The sequence below is a fragment of the Rutidosis leptorrhynchoides genome, chromosome 7 (assembly GCF_046630445.1).
Source record: "Rutidosis leptorrhynchoides isolate AG116_Rl617_1_P2 chromosome 7, CSIRO_AGI_Rlap_v1, whole genome shotgun sequence".
NCBI classification, from domain to species: domain Eukaryota; kingdom Viridiplantae; phylum Streptophyta; class Magnoliopsida; order Asterales; family Asteraceae; genus Rutidosis; species Rutidosis leptorrhynchoides.
The window spans coordinates 48,205,219-48,224,653 of record NC_092339.1 but is presented as its reverse complement, the minus strand read 5'-3'; the positions used below and the strand labels follow the sequence as shown (position 1 = coordinate 48,224,653).

The 19,435-nt window shown below is 34.3% G+C and overlaps 1 protein-coding gene across 1 annotated transcript; it reads left to right on the top strand.

Annotated features, from left to right (window-relative positions):
• The first annotated feature begins 15,056 nt into the window (after positions 1–15,056).
• Positions 15,057–15,962, top strand: LOC139859187 (uncharacterized). The gene is made up of 2 exons (XM_071847982.1): positions 15,057–15,176; positions 15,240–15,962. Exons 1-2 carry the CDS (start codon positions 15,057–15,059, stop codon positions 15,960–15,962), a joined length of 843 nt encoding a protein of 280 aa, XP_071704083.1.
• Positions 15,963–19,435: the final 3,473 nt, after the last annotated feature.

Sequence of the window (19,435 nt, the reverse complement as noted above, 5' to 3'; positions counted from 1 at the left end):
CGAAAAATAAATGACAATAAATAAATGACGTTAAATAAAATAGCGAGTAAATAAAAGTACGATGAAAAATACAATAAAACAATTATGCTTATTTAAACTTCCGTAATCATGATGTTTGACGTGTTGATTTTGGTTTTATGCCCATGGGTTAATTGTCCTTTGTCCTGGATTATTTAATATGCCCGTCTGGTTTTTGTCCATAACAGTCCATCAGTCATAAATATAAAATGCGAGTGTCCTCGTCAAATTATCCTTATACCCGAAGTCATATATTCCAACTAATTGGGGACTTAAACTGTAACAAGGTCTTAATACTTTGTTTAATAATTACACCAGGATATCGACTGCGTGTAACCCAAGGTTTTAATACTTTGTTAACAATTACTCCAAGTGTCCTTGTACATAATTTCACCCCTGTTTTAATAAGTCCATAGACTATTAATCCATTCCCGTGTCCGGTTAAATGAATGATTATTCGTACATATAAATACCCCGCCCATCGTGTCCGATCGAGTGTATATGGTTATTTATAGGGACGTCCAATTGTAAATCTTTATATTAAAATTAACAAACTATCATTTAGTTAAACAAATATAAAGCCCATTAATAGCCCATAGTCTAATTTCCACAAGTGTCGTTCTTTTGTCCAAACCCCAATTATAGTACAAAGCCCAATTACCCAATTTTAGTATTTTAACCCAACATCATGATTACTTTGTCTTAAATAAGCATAATAATAACTTAAGTACGAGACATTAATTTAAAAAGGAGAACATAGCTTACATTGATTATTTATCGCGTAGTGGTACACGGACAGAATTTCGACTTCAAAAACCCGTAAAATAACCTTTACATAACCCGAACTAATCTAATATAAAACTACCCTATACTATATATATTATATATATATATTTATTTATTTATTTATTACAGAGTATTATTATTATTATTTTTTTTACTCGCAGAATTCGTGAGCTTTTATAGGAGTTTTGATTTCTGACAGCTCCGCGAGTCGTGGAGTTTTTAGCCTTCAAACTCCGCGAGTCGCGGAGTTTGAAAATCCAGCTCAGGATCATTTTTCTCATAGCTTGTCGACATAATTTTTAAATATATATAATATATAAATAATTTATATAATTATTTAAATATTATATTATATTCTTGTGCATAGTTGACTTGTAATTTTTGGTCTGTTGCGTCGGGCGTTGATAGTTGACTCATGTCCCGGTTCCGGATTTTCGAACGTCCTTGCGTACAATTTAATATCTTGTACTTTGCGTTTTGTAACTTGTACTCTTATCATTTTTAGACGTTTTTCATCAATAAATTGAACCTTTTGAATTGTATCTTGAACATTTGAGCTTTTTGAACGTTTGTGTCTTCAAATCTTCGTTTTCGCCTTTTGTCTTCGCACTTATTTATTTAAACAATTAAAATAAAAATATAATACAATTACATATGAAAACCTATTATTTAGGAGGGATATTGCTATGAAATATATGTTCCTTTTTAGCCTTATCAAATATCCCCACACTTAAACGTTGCTTGTCCTCAAGCAATACATAACTTGAAATAAAATCACACTTCACTCGAATCACTTTTTTATTCTCACACTTTGTACATCAGTGATTTTGATATAGCGGTATACACAATGATAGTAACGATAGAACCATGGTTAAAGGTGGGTGTGTCATCCACAGTTGCCTCGGGTTTAGGTCAACGACACTTGCAATCAAATAGCCGATTTACTTTCGGTTTCCAAAGCAAAGTGCACATTTGAAAGGCGGTTTACAGTCCCATATGACTATGAAAATGTAGATCCTTAAGGAAATTGGATCTTTATGAAAACATTTGATCTTTTGAAAATTCAATCTAGCTTTTATCCTAGATAAGTTTTCCGGAATAACCCTTCACCGGTGTTTGCAAAATATTTTTGTGGGTTTTGTGGGTTTCAGATTTGAAAATTTTAGCTCAAAACTTATGGTTTTGTGTTACCCACTTGCTAACCTTGTATTAGGAAAGCAACACGTCCAGTTTACTTGCTCCGTATATTACCTTTCGGTAAACTACCGTCCGGTTGTAAAGGAAAGCGATGAACAAGAAACTGTTAAGGCAATGTCCCGTGACTTGCTTTTGATTATGGTCTATAACGTGTCGGATGCTATTACTATCCTTTGTAGGAGCAATAGTAAAGATCATCCTATGATTTTTCGATCTGGCACAAGGTCCTGTCTCCGACCATGCTATGTAACCACCGTTCTTACGGTTGACACCCGATTTGGTTCAGGTGACCTAATGAATTCCAGGTGAATTCCTAGGATTTTACGTTCAATGGTAATGAACGCATTGAAAATGGTTTTTCAGAAAACAAATCGGTTTATAATTTTGATCAAAATATTTTCTCGTTCAAGCTCGAGTTTAGATATCATCGAATTCCATGAGTTTGTAATTCTCAATCTTTAAGGTCAATCTCAAGGATTGAGTTATATCAGTCTTAAAAGCTGATTTTTAATCTTTAAGGAGATTATCCTTTCTGGGGATCTGATTCATTAGTCTTATCAAGCTAATTTGCACGGCGCCCTCCCCATTTTACGAGACAGATCCTCTCATGGTTAGGATAAGTCTGACCACATGGCGACCCTGTTTTATACTGAGGTCCGTGGATTTCCTGCTGATTTTAGTATTGACTTTTCTAGATTTTTTGTCAACCTACAGCTGGTCTGGACGACAACTTCTTGACCTAAATCAAGAAGCGCGTTTCTTTTTCGGAAGACTTTACTTCCTTTAAATGATGGAATTGATTCATCGTGTAGATCCATCTTTCATTACAGTAAATCGGGTAAAACAGTTAATTTAGTTCAAAACAAAAGTATTTTCAGTTATTTGTTACAGAAATATGTGACATATGTTTAAAATAACTTGGTAAATTTTCCCACACTTGGCTTTTATTTTCCTTTTTATTCTCTTTTATTCCATTTTAAATGAATTCAAGCATTTTAGGTTGTTTCTCAATTTATGTCCTTTCCGAGGTAACGATAATTTCGGTATTAACACCTAGTTTTCATCGTTCATAAATATGTATAAACATGATTTTGACTTCATTTAGTTGAAAATTTTTCAAATTTTTGCAAAATTTGGCAAATAAACCAAGTGTAAACCCGAGAGAATTTATAACCCTTCCCCACACTTGAGATCATGCAATGCCCTCATTTGCATGAAATCAGACTCTAAGTATAAATTTATGAGGGTGATTAGTGTAGAAAAGTGATTGAAAATACCCAGTTTGTAATTACAAAGCTCGTCGAATGATAGATGGTGCGTCTCATCGTTTATTCTTTCTTGTTTTATCACACATGTTTTTCTTCAAAAATGGCTGCTTTTATGAACTGTTTGCTAATCTTTGAAAATGCGTCTTTTACCCTAACTTATCATGCATTTTTGTTAACGAGTTATGCTCTAACCCGAACCCCTAATTTAACGTTAAGTGGGGTTAGACTTCCCCACACTTAGCTGACGACATGTGAAGTCAATAGAATAAGTTCCACGAATTAGAATAGTGAGCCAGTTATTTACATTTCGGGTGGTGTATAATATATCAATGGGTTTAAAGTTTAGACCCACCCGATCGTCACTATTTAATTCTTTTTTAAGTGTAGCTTTTAGTAAATGGATATGTCTCTTTTCTGGTTCTTGGTCAAATGGATCGATATACACCGACATACTTATTTCTATAGGGTGGACAATTCCTAATATTTCATTCCTTTTATTCTCAGGATCAAAGTTTTCACCTCTATTACCCAATTGGGTGAAATTCGAGGTGTCATTATCTATTACAGCTCGTAGTTCATTTCTGGTGGATGACTCGTCTATTGAGAATATTGGGTTGGAAGGTTGTGGAATGGTGAAGTTCGGTTTGGCCTCGGGGGTAAAATTTTCAACGTTGTCGTATTCCCATGAGTACCAATTTGTCACCCTTACTTCTTCTTTATCCATTGATGGATCGATGATTTCGTCGGTAGAGGCTAATATGTCGATATGTTGTGAAATTGGTAAGACTGAATAAAAAGTATCATCGGGATAGTTGGTGATTTCGGAGCTCTCGAATTCATCAAAATTCGATGATATGAGATTTTCTTGCACACGACTCCTCAGATCAACAGGTGTGTAGTCTGATAGAGTTTCAGCTTGCCGGTTTACAAACTCTCTCATTTGTTCATTTTGAGCATTGAGTTCTTCGAGTTTGATTTTCATATTGTCTAATAAATTTTCAGACACGTAATTTTCCTCGTCTACTGGTTGTTGAGTTTGGAAATATTCTTGGGAATAATCCCAATTTGAATTGTATTCTTCATAATCGTTCCATTCAGGTTCCGTGGGTGCGTAATTTTCCATAGGAATGTAATAGTAACATTCCCATGTTGAGTGATAATCTCCACAGATTTCACAACCAGTTATTGTTTCGTCGTTCGTGATCCAAGATTGACTGATCGAATTGTCATCAACACTCGTTTGAGAGTATTGATTTAATTGCTTTTGGATATCAAAAAGAGGTTCCATAGCCTTGTTTTCAAAATTTTCCATTTTATTGCGATGGCCAAATTTTAGCTACAATGTGGTGCATTTACTAATTATCCTATTAGTTATAAAAATAGAAAAACTTATATAAGTTGTCCAATTAATAGACTTTTCTGCTTTTGCCCACGTTTCGAATAGCCAAAAGATGCAGCAGGGAGCCAGAACCCTTTAAATCGGAAGCTCACAACTCAGCCACTAACAAATCCAACTATTACTACGAAGCAGAAAATTGTCAACGTCCATTAATTTAACCACTTAAATAATTTTTCTTTCCGTTTGAGATATTAGATAAGAAATAGAGAAAATTTCTAAGTCCTAAAAACTAAAGCGTCGAGAAATAAGAAAGAAAAAGAATGCGCGTCGAAAAACGTCGAAAAATAAAAATAAGAAAATAGCGCGTCGTGACTTAAAAGGCACTAAAATTTTAAAATCGTCGCAAAATTCTAAAGCACCTAAATCTTAGTCTAAAGAAATAGCACTTAAGGGATTTTACGGCAAAGCCTAAAAATCTAGAAGTAAAAATAACTATGGCAAAAACTAAGTTTAAAACTAAATATGAGCGAAAAATACAAATATTACGCTAAAACGATTAAAAAGGGACAAAATATAAAAATATACAAAAAGTTGTAAAAAGTACAATTTTTATAAAAATATTATTTTTATATTATTTATTTATTAAAACTATTAATTTTACAATTTAATTAAACTTAATAAACTAAATATACAAATTAATTAAAACTTAAATTAAATACTAAATTAATTAAATATTTAACCCTAATACAAATTAATTAATAATAATTAATAATACTGCGTAATTAATGCAGATTAGGGTTCTGTGTACTCGTGTCAGAGTGTCTCCGCGAGTCACGTTATTCAAGGCAGCAAACCCCGCGAGTCGCGGGGTTCCAAATTTCAACTCGGGTGCAGTTCAAAATTTGACGTTTTTATTTTTTTTATTTTTTAAATTTTATATTGTTTTTCTAAAAATATATTTATACAAATATATATTAAAAATATAGCGTTTCGCCGAGTCCCCGGCAGCGGCGCCAAAAACTTGATGTGGTAGCGTGGGGGTACGTGATAGTACTATATTTTACTACGAAATACGTTACAAACTACACAAGTTTTAATTATTTATTTACAAAATAGATATACCTAAACCTTGCTACAACACTATAGGCAGTGTACCTAATCGTAGAGTAGTATAGTTTTTAGTAAGTCCGGTTCGTTCTACAGGGAGCGGGCTTATTGCACACTATATTTTTAAACAACTATATTTGTACAAAATATATATATATATATATATATATATATAATAATATATAAAAAGGGGGTTTACCGTTTAATGACCGGTTTGTCGATTTATATTTTAAGTTACAATTAAAACCTAATGCAAAATATAAATGACGATAATTAAAGTAGCGAAAAATAAATGACAATAAATAAATGACATTAAATAAAATAGCGAGTAAATAAAAGTACGATGAAAAATACAATAAAACAATTATGCTTATTTAAACTTCCGTAATCATGATGTTTGACGTGTTGATTTTGGTTTTATGCCCATGGGTTAATTGTCCTTTGTCCTGGATTATTTAATATGCCCGTCTGGTTTTTGTCCATAACAGTCCATCAGTCATAAATATAAAATGCGAGTGTCCTCGTCAAATTATCCTTATACCCGAAGTCAAATATTCCAACTAATTGGGGACTTAAACTGTAACAAGGTCTTAATACTTTGTTTAATAATTACACCAGGATATCGACTGCGTGTAACCCAAGGTTTTAATACTTTGTTAACAATTACTCCAAGTGTCCTTGTACATAATTTCACCCCTGTTTTAATAAGTCCATAGACTATTAATCCATTCCCGTGTCCGGTTAAATGAACGATTATTCGTACATATAAATACCCCGCCCATCGTGTCCGATCGAGTGTATATGGTTATTTATAGGGACGTCCAATTGTAAATCTTTATATTAAAATTAACAAACTATCATTTAGTTAAACAAATATAAAGCCCATTAATAGCCCATAGTCTAATTTCCACAAGTGTCGTTCTTTGTCCAAACCCCAATTATAGTACAAAGCCCAATTACCCAATTTTAGTATTTTAACCCAACATCATGATTACTTTGTCTTAAATAAGCATAATAATAACTTAAGTACGAGACATTAATTTAAAAAGGAGAACATAGCTTACATTGATTATTTATCGCGTAGTGGTACACGGACAGAATTTCGACTTCAAAAACCCGTAAAATAACCTTTACATAACCCGAACTAATCTAATATAAAACTACCCTATACTATATATATTATATATATATATATATATATTTATTTATTTATTACAGAGTATTATTATTATTATTTTTTTTTACTCGCAGAATTCGTGAGCTTTTATAGGAGTTTTGATTTCTGACAGCTCCGCGAGTCGTGGAGTTTTTAGCCTTCAAACTCCGCGAGTCGCGGAGTTTGAAAATCCAGCTCAGGATCATTTGTCTCATAGCTTGTCGACATAATTTTTAAATATATATAATATATAAATAATTTATATAATTATTTAAATATTATATTATATTCTTGTGCATAGTTGACTTGTAATTTTTGGTCTGTTGCGTCGGGCGTTGATAGTTGACTCATGTCCCGGTTCCGGATTTTCGAACGTCCTTGCGTACAATTTAATATCTTGTACTTTGCGTTTTGTAACTTGTACTCTTATCATTTTTAGACGTTTTTCATCAATAAATTGAACCTTTTGAATTGTATCTTGAACATTTGAGCTTTTTGAACGTTTGTGTCTTCAAATCTTCGTTTTCGCCTTTTGTCTTCGCACTTATTTATTTAAACAATTAAAATGAAAATATAATACAATTACATATGAAAACCTATTATTTAGGAGGGATATTGCTATGAAATATATGTTCCTTTTTAGCCTTATCATGTTTATTCAACTCTCTGTAGTTAATACACAACCTAAATGTACCATCCTTTTTCTTGACAAACAAAACAGGTGCTCCCCATGGTGATGTGCTTGGTTGAATGAAACCATGCTCTAAAAGTTCCTGTAACTGACTTTGTAATTCTTTCATTTCGCTGGGTGCGAGTCTGTATAGAGCACGAGCTATTGGTGCAGCTCCTGGTACAAAGTCTATTTGAAATTCAACGGATCGATGTGGGGGTAATCCCGGTAATTCTTTCGGAAATACATCGGGAAATTCTTTTGTTACGGGAACATCACTGATGCTCTTTTCTTCAGTTTGTACTTTCTCGACGTGTGCTAGAACAGCATAGCAACCTTTTCTTATTAGTTTTTGTGCCTTCAAATTACTAATAGGATGTAGCTTCGTGTTGCCCTTTTCTTCGTACACCATTAAGGGTTCTCCTTCTTCTCGTAAAATGCGAATTGCATTTTTGTAACATACGATCTCTGCTTTCATCTCCTTCAGCCAGTCCATGCCAACTATTACATCAAAACTCCCCAACTCTACTGGTATCAAATCAATCTTAAATATTTCGCTACCCAGTTTAATTTCTCGATTCCGGCATATATAATCTGCTGAAATTAATTTACCGTTTGCTAATTCGAGTAAAAATTTACTATCCAACGGCGTCAATGGACAACTTAATTTAGCACAAAAATCTCTACTCATATAGCTTCTATCCGCACCCGAATCAAATAAAACGTAAGCAGATTTATTGTCAATAAGAAACGTACCCGTGACATGCTTCGGGTCTTCCTGTGCCTCTGCCGCATTAATATTGAAAACTTTTCTGCGGCCTTGTCCATTCGTGTTCTCTTGGTTCGGGCAATTTCTAATAATGTGGCCCAGTTTTCCATATTTATAACAAACTACATTGGCATAACTTGCTCCGACACTACTTGCTCCGCCATTACTCGTTCCGACACTATTTGTTCCTATCGTTCTGTTAACCCCTGGTCCATAGACCTCACACTTTTCCGCGCTATGACCATTTACTTTTCACACCTTTGGCATAGCTGCTTCTGATTATTGTTGTTGTTGCGGTTGTTATTGTTGTTAGGATGATTGTTGTAGTTGTTGTTGTTGTTGTTGTTGTGCCGTTTGTTGTAGTTGCAATTGATGTTGCGATTGTTGGAATAGTTGTTGTTGTTTTGGTGACTCTTATCACTGTTTCCTCCCACTTTCTTTTGACTAGCTTCACGTTGGCCTCTTCGACCGCCTGTTCTTTAATTCTTCCCTCAATCTGGTTCACTAGTTTGTGAGCCATTCTACATGCCTTTTGTATGGAGGCAGGCTCGTGTGAACTTATATCTTCTTGGATTCTCTCCGGTAACCCTTTCACAAACGCGTCGATCTTCTCTTCCTCATCTTCGAACGCTCTCGGACACAATAGGCACAATTCTGTGAATCGTCTTTCGTACGAAGTAATATCGAATCCCTGTGTTCATAACCCTCTAAGTTTTGACTTGAGCTTATTGACCTCGGTTCTGGGACGGTACTTCTCGTTCATCAAGTGCTTGAATGCTGACCACGGTAGCGCGTAAGCAGCATCTTGTCCCACTTGTTCTAGATAGGTATTCCACCATGTTAACGCAATACCTGTGAAGGTATGCGTAGCGTACTTCACTTTGTCTCCTTCAGCACACTTACTTATGGCAAACACTGATTCAACTTTCTCGATCCACCGTTTCAATCCGATTGGTCCTTCGGTCCCATCAAATTCTGAAGGTTTGCAGGCAGTGAATTCCTTGTAGGAGCATCCTACATGATTTCTTGCGCCGTTAGCTATATTGCTAGATTCAGAGTTATTGTTGGTATGTAGCGCGGCCTGTACTGCGGCTATGTTTGAAGCAAGAAAGGCACAAAATTCCTCTTCGCTCATATTCAAGGTGTGTCGAGTAGTCAGTGCCATTTCCTTCAAAATAGTCAAATGAAACAAGTTAATCATACAGAATATTAAGAGTAGTCAATAGTATCTCGTAGCATAATATGAACTCATTTATAAAAGCTTTTTCTTCATATTAACGTTTTATAAGTTTAAATTCGGGTACTACCTACCCGTTAAGTTCATACTTAGTAGCTAATATACAATTCAACTACTACAATTCCATATGAAAAATTGATTATAATAATATATCACATATAAATATTCTTCAAACTTACAACTTCGCTATATTACATATAACATGAAATATAGTACACTATGATACATGACAGTTTTGAAGATAAATCTAGTTAATACGCAAGTTGTTCAGCAAAGGAAATAAAGACACGTAATTCATAAGTCCAGAAACAAGTCATGCATTCTGGTTTTACTAAGACGACTTCCCATCCTTGGTCTTGTGGAAGATAACCGTTATGACCATTGGCTAGGCAGCATGTTGTAATATCGTCAAAAGGACGAAGGTTTCGTAATGTCCAACAGCCCCGTAATAATCTAAAAACCTTGTTTCTCACCCCAACTACTGAATCCGTCACTTGTGGGAAAGTTTTATTTAAAAGCTGCAATCCGATGTTCTTTTTCTCACTTTGGTAAGAAGCGAACATCACTAACCCGTAAGCATAACATGCTTCTTTATGTTGTATGTTAGAAGCTCTTATTAATTCATGAAATCCTATGTTGGGATATGTTGAGTCAAAATAGGTTCTTAACCCGTAGCGTAAAATTGCATTTGGGTTGCCCGCATTTAACGCTTTAAAGAAAACACGGCGTAACTTAAAGTCTCCCCAATGTGACATACCCCACCTATCAAAGGAAAGCCTTTTATAAACTAAGGCATTTCTGGAAAGTCTTTCAAATGTTTGACAAGTTAATTTCGCCATAACTAAATGTGCTGATGAATTCTGACCGACTCTAGACAAGATTTCCTCAATCATATCCTTTGGTAGGTCTTCTAAAATATTCGGTTGTCTACCCTTAACGTCCATTTTGTTTTTATACTGTAAAATAGACAAGGATTAGATCCGTAATAACAAACAATACAAGAAATTTTTACATAGAACATAAAAGTACAAGCACACTACAATACATTTATTACACAACATGCTCACACCCCTCTAATCGGAATCACTGGTTTCTTCTTCTTCGAACTTGGTTCTTTTTCCTAATCTTCTAGGGATATATGATGTTCCTCTAATACGAGTCGTCGTTTTCCACATTGGTTTAGAAAAAACTGGTGGTTTAGAGGTTCCCGGGTTATTGTCACGATATTGAAAATACGGGTGTTGACGGTACATATAAAGTTCATCGGGGTCGGAATCAGATTTCTCTATTTTGATGCCTTTTCCCTTATTATTTTCTTTTGCCTCATTAAATTGGGTCGGGGTAATTTCTATAACATCATCGGAATCCTCATCAGGATCCGATTCATCGGAAAATTGGTAATTTTCCCAATATTTTGCTTCCTTAGCGGAAACACCATTGACCATTATTAACTTTGGTCCATTGGTTGAGGATTTTCTTTTATTTGACCGGTTTTCTGTGGTTCCTACTATTCCCCCTCCGGAACCTCTTCTTCTTCCGGTTCCTCTTCTTCTGGTTCCTCTTCTTCCGGTTCCTCTTCTTCCGGTTCTTCGGGAACTTGTGAATCTTGCCAATATATATTCGACTCTTCGTTATTATTAGGTGAGTCAATGGGATTTGTGCTAGAGGTAGACATCTATCACACAATATCAAACATGTTAAGAGATTAATATATCACATAATATTTACATGTTAATAATATATAGTTTCCAACAAAAATGTTAAGCAATCATTTTTAAAGAAAACACGGTCGAAGTCCAGACTCACTAATGCATCCTAACAAACTCGATAAGACACACTAATGCAAATTTTCTGGTTCTCTAAGACCAACGCTCGGATACCAACTGAAATGTCCCGTTCATATTGATTATAAATGTTCCATATTAATTGATTTCGTTGCGAGGTTTTGACCTCTATATGAGACGTTTTTCAAAGACTGCCTTCATTTTTAAAACAACCATAACCTTTATTTTATCAATAAAGGTTTTAAAAACATTACGTAGATTATCAAATAATGATAATCTAAAATATACTGTTTACACACGACCATTACATAATGGTTTATAATAGAAATATATTACATCGACATATGTTTCTTGAATGCAGTTTTTACACAATATCATACAAACATGGACTCCAAATCTTATCCTTATTTTAGTATGCAACAGCGGAAGCTCTTAGTATTCACCTGAGAATAAACATGCTTTAAACGTCAACAAAAATGTTGGTGAGTTATAGGTTTAACCTATAAATATCAAATCGTAACAATAGACCACAAGATTTCATATTTCAATACACATTCCATACATAGAGATAAAAATCATTCATATGGTGAACACCTGGTAACCGACATTAACAAGATGCATATATAATAATATCCCCATCATTCCGGGACACCCTTCGGATATGATATAAATTTCGAAGTACTAAAGCATCCAGTACTTTGGATGGGGTTTGTTAGGCCCAATAGATCTATCTTTAGGATTCGCGTCAATTAGGGTGTCTGTTCCCTAATTCTTAGATTACCAGACTTAATAAAAAGGGGCATATTCGATTTCGCTAATTCAACCATAGAATGTAGTTTCACGTACTTGTTTCTATTTTGTAAATCATTTATAAAACCTGCATGTATTCTCATCCCAAAAATATTAGATTTTAAAAGTGGGACTATAACTCACTTTCACAGATTTTTACTTCTTCGGGAAGTAAGACTTGGCCACTGGTCGATTCACGAACCTATAACAAATATGTACATATATATCAAAGTATGTTCAAAATATATTTATAATATTTTTAATACGTTTTACTGTTTTAAGTTTATTAAGTCAGCTGTCCTTGTTAGTAACCTACAACTAGTTATCCATAATTAGATGTACAGAAATAAATCGATATATATTATCTTGAATCAATCGACGACCCAGTGTATACACGTCTCAGGCTAGATCACAACTCAAACTATATATATTTTTGGAATCAACCTCAACCCTGTATAGCTAACTCCAACATTACTGCATATAGAGTGTATATGGTTGTTCCAAATAATATATATAGATGAGTCGATATGATATGTCAAAACATTTGCATACGTGTCTATGGTATCCCAAGATTACATAATATATTAGAATACATGTATAATACAATATAAGTTAGCTAGGATATGATTAATATAGATTTGTTACCAATTTTCACGTAGTTACAACAAGCAAAAATAACCAAACTTGTTTTACCCATAACTTCTTCATTTTAAATCCGTTTTGAGTGAATCAAATTGCTATGGTTTCATATTGAACTTAACTTTATGAATCTATACAGAAAAAGTATAAGTTTATAGTCGGAATTACAGGTTACAAGTCATTTTTGTAAAGGTTGTCATTTCAATCGAAAGAACGACGTCTAGATGACCATTTTGGAAAACATACTTCCACTTTGAGTTTAACAATGATTTTTGGATATAGTTTCATGTTCATAAGAAAAATCATTTTCCCAGAAGAACAACTTTTAAATCAAAGTTTATCATAGTTTTTAATTATCCAAACCAAAACAGCCCCCGGTTTCACTACGACGGCGTATATCCGATTTTATGGTGTTCATCATGTTTCCAGGTTTTAAATCATTAAGTTAGCATATCATATAGATATAGAACATGTTTTTAGTTGATTTTAAAAGTCAAGTTAGAAGGATTAACTTTTGTTTGTGAACAAGTTTAGAATTAACTAAACTATGTTCTAGTGATTACAAGTTTAAACCTTCGAATAAGATAGCTTTATATGTATGAATCGAATGATGTTATGAACATCATTACTACCTCAAGTTTTCTGGATAAAACCACTGGAAATGAAAAAAATGGATCTAGCTTCAAAGGATCCTTGGATGGCTTGAAAGTTCTTGAAACAGAATCATGACACGAAAACAGTTCAAGTAAGATTTTCACTCGAAATAAGATTGTTATAGTTGTAGAAATTGAATCAAAGTTTGAATATGAATATTACCTTGAACTAGAAAGATAACCTACTATAAATAACAAAGTTTCCTTGATCTTAGATGATTACTTGGAATGGATTAGAAAGCTTGGAAGTAAACTTGCAAACTTGGTAGTATTCTTGATTTTTATGAGACTATACTTATGGAATTTATGAAGAACACTTAGAACTTGAAGATAGAACTTGAGAGAGATCACTTAGATGAAGAAAATTGAAGAATGAAAGTGTTTGTAGGTGTTTTTGGTCGTTGGTATATGGATTAGATATAAAGGATGTGAAATTTTGTTTTCATGTAAATAAGTCATGAATGATTACTCATATTTTTGTAATTTTATGAGATATTTCATGCTAGTTGCCAAATGATGGTTCCCACATGTGTTAGATGACTCACATGGGCTGCTAAGAGCTGATCATTGGAGTGTATATACCAATAGTACATACATCTAAAAGCTGTGTATTGTACGAGTACAAATACGGGTGCATACGAGTAGAATTGTTGATGAAACTGAACGAGGATGTAATTGTAAGCATTTTTGTTAAGTAGAAGTATTTTGATATGTGTCTTGAAGTCTTTCAAAAGTGTAAGAATACATATCAAAACACAACATGTATATACATTCTAATGGAGTCGTTAAGTCTTCGTTAGTCGTTAAATGTAAGTGTTGTTTTGAAACCTTTAAGTTAACGATCTCAATTAATGTTGTTAACCCAATGTTTATTATATCAAATGAGATGTTAAATTATTATATTATCATGATATTATGATGTATGAATATCTCTTAATACGATATATTTCGTTACAACGATAATCGTTACATATAAGTCTCGTTTCGTAATTCTTGGGTTAGTAGTCTTGTTTTTACATATGTAGTTCATTGTTAACACACTTAATGATATATTTAAATATCATTTTATCATGTTAAATATAATGTATCAATATCTTAATATGATACATATGTATTTAGTAGACGTTATCATAACGATAATCGTTATATATATATCATTTCGAGTTTCTTAACTTAGTAATCTCATTTCTTATGTATATCACACATTGTTAATATACTTAGTGCAATACTTACTCATCATAATCTTATTTCAATCATATATATGTGTGTCTATATATATACCACAACATGTAGTTTTTACAATTTTGTAACGTTCGTGAATCGCCGGTCAACATGGGTGATCGATTGTCTATATGAAACTTATTTCATTTAATCAAGTCTTAACAAGTTTGATTACTTAACATGTTGGAAACATTTAGTCATGTAAATATCAATCTCAATTAATATATATAAATATGGAAAAGTTCGGTTCACTACAGTATTAACCTCTGTGACTATGCGAAGTTGCTGGGTTTTGATGGGGATCAATCACAATAATCTCCTCATTGTGATCTTCATACCGGTCAGTTTTGTTTACTTATGAAGATTCTTTCTATTAACATACGTGGTTTTAAAGTAGAAGGTAATGTAGACTGATTCAGAAAGATGATTGCTAGTGCAAACCCGATTATTGCAGCTGTACAGGAAACTAAATGTCATAAAACCTCTGATAGATGGATTGAGTTCTTATGGGGCTCTCATGATGTAGGATATGTAGAGAAAAAGGTTGTAGGTAGATCTGGGGGTCTACTGTTAATTTAGGATTCTAACATTTTCACGGTTGAACAGGCAGTAGAAGGCGAGTTTTTCATTGCAATAAAAGGGAAACTCGCTGGTCATAATACGGATATTGTTGTTGTTAATGTTTATGGTCCCCACAACGACGATAAAAAGAAGAGCTTTTGGGATAGTCTGTCAAATTTGTTGAATTTTAATAATGTTGCGTGGGTTTTATGTGGGGATTTTAATGAGGTCAGGCGCTGTGATGAGAGAAAAAATAGCATATTCATGGAACGAAGAGCTTCTCTGTTCAATGAATTCATTGAAAACAATGGATTAATCGAAATACCTCTAGTATGGAAAAGGTTCACTCGTATAAGTGATGACGGGGTGAAATTTAGTAAAGTGGATCGTTTTCTTGTTTCCGATAATTTCGCTCATATGTGGAACGATTTATCAGTCACCCCTTTAGATAGAAAGCTTACTGATCACTCTCCCATCTTACTCAAAAATGGGTGTGAAGATTTAGGTCCGAAACCCACGAGGGTGTTTGATGTTTGGTTAGAAGAAAAAGGAGTTGAAACTATTATCTCCGAGGCTTGGAACTTCAATGTTAATGCTCGAAAACCTGACACTACCTTCCGATTGAAACTCAAAAATGTGAAGGATCGACTGAAACAGTGGAGCAGAGAAAAGTTTGGAAATATCGACGCTGAGATTTTGGAGTTAATGGACGAACGTCGAACTTGGGAACTTGAAGCTGAAAACAGGTCTCTTACTGATGCGGAATGAAATGAATGGATGACGATTAGAAATAAATGGCTTGAGAAAGATAGGGATAAACGGAACATGCTCAAACAAAATGCTCGAATAAAGTGGGGTATTGAAGGCGACGAAAATTCTAAATTTTTTCATTCGGTTATCAAATGAAAGAACCTTAAGAACAACATTTGTGGCTTACACATAAATGGGAGTTGGCTGGAAGGTCCAAATGAAATCAAAGAGGAAGTTTTCAAAAACTTTAAACATCAATTTGAAGATCGAGAAAACTCAGAGTTCAGTATGTTAGGTTTTGACACCAAAAAAATTTCTAATGATGATGCAACAGGTCTAGAAAAACCATTTGATGAAGTGGAGGTGTGGGATGCAATAAAGGATTGTGGTCCTTCAAAAGCACCCGGTCCCGATGGTTTCAATTTCAAGTTCTTTCGGAAATTTTGGACGTTGATTAAGGATGATTTAAAGTCAGCCTTACATTGGTTCTGGGACGGGTGTGAAATATCTCCGGGATGTAATGCCTCTTTTATTACTCTTATTCCAAAGAAGAAAGACCCGATGAACCTTCGTGATTATCGTCCGATAAGTCTTATAAATAGCTATTATAAAATTATATCTAAAATTTTAGCCTGCATACTAAGGAAGGTAATTTCTAAGCTTATCGGAAACGAGCAAAGTGCGTTTATAAAAGATAGATCCATCCTTGATAGCATTTTAATTGCTAATGAACTAGTCGACGATGCGAAGAGGAAAAAATCGAAATGCTTCATTTTTAAAGCCAATTTTGAAAAAGCTTTTGATAGTGCAAGATGGAAGTTTCTGTTCGAAGTCATGGCAAACATGGGATTTGGGTTAAAATGGATTAGATGGATTAAGGCTTGCTTTAAATCGGTATCGATTTTAGTCTTGGTCAACGGGTCCCCCACAAAAGAATTCAAGATTCAACGAGGCATTCGTCAGGGAGACCCCTTATCTCCATATCTCTTCTTAATTGCAAGTGAAGGGCTAAACACTCTGACTAATATAGCTGTAAGGGATGGGCTGATAAGAGGTGTTGATATTGGATCAAACAAAGTCATTGTTTCTCATTTACAGTTTGCAGACGATACGATCTTCTTCGGTAAATGGAGTAAGAGAAACGTCATAAATTTCCAGAAGACTCTATTATGTTTCGAAAAAGTGTCGGGGTTAAAGGTTAATATGAATAAGAGTAATCTTGTAGGTGTCGGGGTACCTCAAAATGAGGTTGAGAATATGGCAACACGCATTGATTGTAATGCTGACAGTCTACCATTCAATTATCTAGGAATGCCGATTGGTCAGAACATGAACAAACCAAGTGCTTGGAGAACTATAATCGATAAAGTCACGAAAAGGTTATCGGATTGGAAAGCACGAACGATGTCATACGAGGGACGGTTAACATTGATTAAATCGGTTCTTAGTAGTCTTCCACTCTATTTCTTTTCGTTGTTTCGGGCTCCCGCCGCCGTCATCAACCTTCTAGAGAAAATGCGTCGTAAGTTTTTTTGGGGCGGGTCAAGTGGGGATTCTAAATTATCCTGGGTCAAATGGGACACGATTTTAATGCCATATGGGGAGGGCGGGTTAAACATTGGGTCACTTAAATCTAAAAATTTGGCTTTGGTCGGTAAATGGTGGTGGCGCTTTCGTAATGAAAGCGACTCACTTTGGGTCAACATTATTCAGAGCATCTATGGGTGGGATGGGGGGTTGGGGCAAGACCTTGTCTCTCTAAGATCAAGTTCTGTTTGGGGAAATATTATTAAAATTCGAAATGAATTTCTTAACATCGGGATAGATTTTAACTTATACTTTGAAAGGAAGATTGGTGATGGTCAAGAGATTCTATTTTGGAAAGATTTATGGATTGATGAATTGCAGCTCAAAGACAGGTTCCCGCACCTTTTTTGACTTGAAAGAAACCAGGAGGCTACTGTTCGTGATAGAGTTCAACAAAGTGAGCAAGTTCGGGTGTTTTCATGGCAATGGTCCAGAGAACTATCGGGTAGATTAACAGGTGAACTAGCTAACCTTACAGCGTTGATCGAGGGGTTTTCTAGTCTCAGTCAAGGCAAAGTGACGTGGATCTTCAACCTCGATAACAACAGAATGTTTAAGACAAAGTCTGTGGCTTCAAAACTGGATGAATTATTACTTACTGGGAACGGTTTGAGTACTGCCACCTTGCACAACAAATTAATTCCAAAAAAGGTCAGTCTTTTTATTTGGCATACTCGCTTGAAACGTATTCCAGTGAGAGTTGAACTTGATAAACATGGTGTGGACCTTGACTCAGTCTTATGTCCTTTATGTTCTGACGTTCCCGAGTCCGCGGAACATGCTATATTCTCTTGTGTAAAAGCTAAACAAATTTGGAACAGGATTGCTAGATGGTGGAGTTGTAATATTCCACCGAATCTAAATTTCGACTCCTTATTTTCTGGCGACTTTGTTTCTGGATTTTCGGGTATGCAAAAGGAAATCTGGAATTCGGTTATTTAGGTTGCGGGGTATTTAATTTGGAAGAATAGAAATCAAAAGGTCTTCTCTAATGAATCGTGGGGTGCTTCAAAGATAATAAACGAAATTCAAGTGAAATCTTACGAATGGGTTAATAACCGTTCGAAGAGATGCAACCTCAGCTGGCATGAATGGTTATTGAATCCAAAAATTTCGGCAGCTCAAAGTAATATGTGTTTTGACCCTGGATAGTTCGAGTATTTATACATCATAAAGCCTGTATACTCTAGGCTCATATTATCATATTAGATTGTATATAGTCATGGACTCGTATTCCTTTAATTGGTGCTAGTAAGCCTGTTTACAGCCCAATGCTTCCCAATGCTTCCCAATGCTTCTCTGTACATATTACTTATTTTTTATAATATTTCTGCTTTTAAAAAATAATAAAAAAAAAAGATATGACATGATAACGGAGTATATAATCGTACTACGCATTGCCGCTTAAAGAAAAAAACTGGTCAATGTTGATTTTAGAATTGGTTTTGTAAGGAAATATTCTAATTTAGTGTATTTTATATTTAGAAAAACGTGATTCTATGTCAATGAGTAAGAATAGTCAACAATTGTGGCCGATACTTTTGATAATTCAATATCTGTCATCTTTTGATTTTGAATGCCGTTACAAAAAAGAATAAGAGAGAGATCATACAAAAGATTATACAAGTCTTAACATGTTCGTAATGGTGACTATAATGTGAAGTAGTGACTTTGAATATTTTGTAAGTGAAATGATTGTGACGAGTCAATGATGTACTTGGGGTAAGGCCACTTGCAATCAATTAGTTCTTTAACATACATTTTTGCTGTCACATCAACGTCACATCTGCACAAACACTTTAACATTTCTTTCACATTCCTTTCACTAAACACTCACTATCATACACTCCATTTCAAACTTTAACCAATCTAAAATTATTATTTAAATAAAAACCAATAACATT

Coding starts and splice junctions, on each gene's coding strand:
- LOC139859187 (XM_071847982.1), top strand. CDS start 15,057: ATGATTGCTAGTGCAAACCCGATTATTGCAGCTGTACAGGAAACTAAA. Junction 15,177..15,239: donor TAGGATATGTAGAGAAAAAG/GTTGTAGGTAGA, acceptor ACGGTTGAACAG/GCAGTAGAAGGCGAGTTTTT.